Below are 5,371 nucleotides of genomic sequence, written 5' to 3'. Positions count from 1 at the left end.
GTATATGATTGCTTTAGCTCTATTTTAATAATGCCCTTCCCCCCTTACAAACATTTGAGCAATATATCTTGTGCAAAATGCTAATTCCTTTTTGTTGAAGTGTTCTTGGGACTGTCACAGCGTTCTTACCCTGGGTGTGTGGATGAGCTGCAGAAGTGTCATAACTTCTTTGAAATTATGAAATCATAAACATGTACACTTTTCTGGGGAATGGGTCAAAAGCTTTCATCAGATTCTCAATAAGATCCAGGTACAAAACAGAAAAACAAAACAAAACAAAACAACACTGCTCAACTAGAGGAGATAGAAGGACATTAAATTTAATCCTAAACCCAAATTAAGTTATTTGCTAAATTAGTCTTATATTTTATACTTTTGAAAATACCAATGCTAACTGTTTGAATATTTAAATTATTTGAAATAATTTGGGTTCTCTGAGCTTTTCAGACTTCAGGCAGACAGAGACAAAAAATAAGATCATTCGAAGTCTTATAAATAGTAATCCTGCAAATGACATTATATTGAGAATTTGCTAAAATTTGTGTCAATTAATTGTAAAACTGAGACAAAGGCGCTTTCCTGTGATGAAGGGATTTCAACACTGCTACTTGTGTCACTCACTATGTAAGCAAGGGTTTTGTACATTTAGCAGAAACTAAATTAAGAGGTCAGAAGGCCTGGGGTTCTAGTGCCAGTTTTATTTGTAGCTAACCATGTACAAATCACTTATCTATAAAATAAAGGTTAATTAACATCTATTCCCTAATTCACAAACATATCATGAAACCAAAATCCTTTCTAAGAAAAGCTCTTTGTAAACCAATATTTTCCTACTAATTAGCTTATACCTAACTCAGAGGTTGAGACACATTAGAGAATCTGTCTCTTATCAGCCGGTTGCATACCCTAATTCTGTAGATGGATAATGTGGTTGAGACCAGCATTGTCCTATTTTGACCTTACAAAACAAAAAGCTATCAACAAGAAGTTATTGATTAAGAAAAGTCGGTCGAAAAATACTATTAAGATACAGCTTTCCATGTTAAGAGCAGCGCTTGTTGACACCCCTGATATGGGACAAACAAAACTAAAGCATGTTTGCTGTTTTGAAGGAACACATGCTGCTAGGGTGAGAATCTTATTTCACTAAATAATGCTGAACAGAAATGTCCTGTGGACTCTTCAGCTGGCCAATCAAAATGGCTAAGAAAACATTATTTGTGTTTTTGGCTTTTTTAAACCCTTTTCTCTCTCCCTCCCTTTTCTTATTCAAAATTCACACCTCAGTACTCTGCCAGTGTGAAAAAATGTTAGCATTTGGTCACTACAGAATAAACATAGAAGAGGAATTAGCATGTTACTGAACAAAGATTCAAAAAGATAAACTAAGTGGGTATAGAAAAATTTATAGAACATAAGCATCTGTATATATACACCATTTATCGTGTATATGTACTGTGACAACCATATGTATTAACAGACCCTCAAAAGTAAGCACCTATATGTTCTCGTATTTAACAATGTCAATTTTGTGCAATTTAGTCTCTATTTCTAGACCTTCTCTTATTATGGTGATACAAAACAAACAAAAAACAGACTGGAGCATGGTTCACAGAGAAATATAGGACAGATACAAATAACCTAATAAAATAACCATGTACACCACTGCTTAGGGAAGTATTTTAGAGGAAACATACTTTCACTATTGGCCCCAAACGCTATCATCCACTTATGTTCTTTAACTGTCAACTTTTAATACAAAAATAGCTTCAAGCTGATAATCATTTACAGTGACTTACAAAACTGACAGAAAATTTCAACGCTACATAAAACAATTCTATACACAGCTTAAAGTTTTAAAGTTCTCTTCTGGCACTGGATTTTAGAGTTGATAGACACAATAACTACTACTGATCTCAATAAAACACTGTTTTTAGCTTATACATATTTTCAAAACCAGTATCGACTCACAAAAGTCACTTCCTGCTAAAGAATCCTCTAAGACAAACAGCAAAACTATACAGCCAAAATATTGTAGGAGAGCATATAAACGTTTTAAGACAAGGCATGACCAACGGATAAAAATTTACATTACCCAATCACATGTCCAGTGAAAAAAACGATTGTTCCCCTGATTCAACGAAGCATGTATCAGATATAGATGAAAAAATATGGCAACTTACCTATTGCTTTTGGTTTAGAAGGGTCTAAATAGTTGGTGATGCTACCAGAATGGGTCTTTTTTAAGATAGAAAAATGGTCATATTTAGCAAATACACATTTTATATTCCAAAAATAAAAATGAAATTTCTTTTAAAACAGTGGAATCCTGATTTTTTTTTTTACTTTCTGTGAGTGCTTAAGACCATTCTGCATATTATCAAAATGAAATCACTCTTTAATAACCTTAATATATATGTCCAATTTTTTTCTTTGCAGAAGAGAAGAACACCAAACCAAATTTTAACAAACTGTATTAACTTAGAATCCTAAAAACTGACTATTTGAAAATTTGGGAAATCTACTACTTTCATTATTCTGAAGGAAGATATAAACCTTCAAAACCCTACCAACAATTTCTAGTCCAATTTTCTATATAAAAATTAAAAAGCTAATTTCCTCACGACACTAAATAGAATTTAAAAACTAACAAGACTAAATTAGATAATCAAAATATAAACAGTGTAACTAATCAAAACGATTCACTGGTGCAACAAATACTTGAACAAAGAAGAAAACCACCAAGCATTCTAATCAATTATATGGTTCATTGTTTTGCATACTTTAATCTGGACTTTCTGCACAGTATATCATTATATAGTTGATTTCACGGACTGTTTAAACTTTGTAACATGACATTAGCAATTCACACATTACCCTTTCTAAGCCAAATGTGCAGCCCTAATCAATTTTTTTTTTCCAGAAAAGAAAAGGACATCTTTTTAAGATATATTCCATAGCAGTAGAAACATCTTAGTATTTCAAAATATTTACAAAGAACCCTGCTGATCCTGTGCATTTCGCTGCGGCGCTACCTGTACCCAGACTTCATCATCAGAAAAAGAACTTGAACTTCCTGACTCAGAGTCCAGTTCACTGAATCCATCTAAGTCCCATTCAGTACTAGACTCACTCCGTGCATCATCTTCCTCAGTGATGAAACTCTGACCAGGTTCAAGGCAGGAAGGATAAACACGAGCACAGAGGCAAATAAACCCAGAGTCAAACTGCAAAAGACCTAACATGGTACCTATATTAATCCACTGGTCTTCCCTAGTATCATATTCATACACAGTCACCCGGTTTTTTTTCCATTGTGGGGTTGTAGAAGTGATGAGGAGCAACTTTTGGCCATGATTAACAATCTGATAGTTGTGGGTCTCAGAGTCCAGGGGAATATTACTAATGCGCCTCCATTCTCCCCTGGCTGGGTTATACACCTTCATGACTGGGATGTCACAGATACAATAGATCTCATCATTGAAGACACAGGCTTCCTGAAAGTCACTGCGTTTAAGAGAAGCACAGTTCAGCCACATATTATGGCTAGGATCGTAGCAGAGCATGCGCTTACTGTTCACAGCATAAAGATAGTTCTGAACCACTATTAGTTCAAAGGAATAGAAGGAATGCGGTACAGGAGCCACTAAGGCCCACTGGTTCCTCTGAACACTGTAGCATTCCACTTCCTTTAATTTAACTCCAGTAATAGGGTCTCGCCCACCCAAAATGTAAATGTAGCCATTGAGGTATGCCACATCCATGCCCTCGCGGCAGAGCAGGCGGTCAGCAAGTTGCTGCCAACTATTCTGGGCTGGTTTATACACCCAGAGGTCTTTCCTGGGCTGGGCGGCCAGATAGATGTCATGGTCTGGAGAGACACAGACAGCTGAGGAGGTGACAGTCTTAGTGTGAGCCAAGCTGGTCAAAGGCGATGGCATTGTGTAAATGTCCCCTGAGTATGGGTCATAGCACAGAAAGGGATCTCTGGGATGTCCAAAGAAGATCACCATCTCCTTGGCACACATACCCAGCCTCTGGGGTGGATTTTCTGCCATGGACACAAGAGAGCTGCAGCCACTGCTGCTCTCTGGCTTTGGCACCAGAGACTTGTACAACATGTCACCATACCGCATCTGCAGGGCTCCTTCGATAAGGTCCAGACAGTATTTCCTCACAATGGGCTTGGTCAGCAGCCCTTCCAGGTAATCCTGATCTTCGTCGGTGAAGTGTGTCCAGCGGACACACTTGAAGACTTCTGCAGCGCTGGGACCCCGCTCCTTGGGAGCCGCCTCCAACCACTGCACCGCCACGTGGCACACTGTCCGCTCACTCTCGACGTCTAGACTGTCCAGGCGCAGGACGGCCAGCAGTTGGGCCAGGGTCAGATCTGCCAGAGACTCCTCCCGAATCGAACCCATGCGGCTGAGCTGCTTGAAGTTGTGGGCTATAAACGACTGGGCCTGTGATCGCAGCTTGTGATGGTCGAAGGCATCGGCGAACTTGAGGATGGCCGTGCAGTTGGCCAGGTCAAGGCGGCGGGCTAGGAAGGAGGCACAGGCTTCACGCACATACTCGAGCTGCAGCATGTCGGAGGCGGCGTACAGGCGCTGCACGTTGGCCTCACTTAATGACACACGACCCGTGTAGCAGTAATCGACCAGCACCTCGAAGGACTCGGCATCCACATCGTGCATGGTCACGTTCGTCTGGTGACTCTCGTACATGCCGCCGGTGAACATGCTCTTGAAGTAGGGACACGCGGCAGCCAGCACGTTACGGTTGCAGGAAAAAAGGCGGCCCGTGCCAGGCCCGCTGCCAGGCGTGACCACCTCGATGGTCACATCACAGAGCAGCCGCGCGTCGTAGAAGGACTTGAGCTGGGCCAGCAGGGCTGCGGAATGGGCCGTGTCCTTCAGCTCCTCCGGGCCCGTGAAAAAAGCCGAAACCGAGGGCTTGGAAAGCCTCTTGGGCCGCCTTCCGCCGCGGGGACTGGCGAGGCGGCGAGAGCGCGGAGCTTCTTCCCGGGACTGCATGGTGGAGATGCTGGCGGAGAGCTGAGGACGAGTACGGGTGTAAGGACCGGGCTCTGGCGCCTCCTCACCCTCTGCTCGCTGACGCTAAGACCGCGGTGTCCCTAAAGAGACTGCGCGGGGGCCGAGCTAACTTAACTCAACCCTACGCCGCGGTGCCGCCTCTGTTTAACGCGCAGACAGTGCCTGACTCACCCGTTTCCAGTTCCGCGCCCTTTCTCCGCTTCAGCTCGCCCTCACAGTACCTACTGGCTGGAACCGAGCGATCCGCCACCGCCGCGCTGGCAATACCGGTAGGCGTCCAGGAGAACTACGGCTCCCAGGTTGCCTTCCGCGCC

At 42.4% G+C, this 5,371-nt stretch overlaps 1 protein-coding gene across 1 annotated transcript; it reads right to left on the bottom strand.

Moving 5' to 3' along the window:
* Nucleotides 1-435: 435 nt before the first annotated feature.
* On the bottom strand, nt 436-5,371 carry KBTBD7 (kelch repeat and BTB domain containing 7). Its single transcript, XM_059995533.1, has one exon. It carries the CDS (start codon nt 5,034-5,036, stop codon nt 2,991-2,993), a length of 2,046 nt encoding a protein of 681 aa, XP_059851516.1. The 5' UTR covers nt 5,037-5,371; the 3' UTR covers nt 436-2,990.

Source organism: Delphinus delphis, chromosome 18, assembly GCF_949987515.2.
Source record: "Delphinus delphis chromosome 18, mDelDel1.2, whole genome shotgun sequence".
Lineage (NCBI taxonomy): Eukaryota > Metazoa > Chordata > Mammalia > Artiodactyla > Delphinidae > Delphinus > Delphinus delphis.
This window is presented reverse-complemented; position numbering and strand designations above follow the sequence as displayed.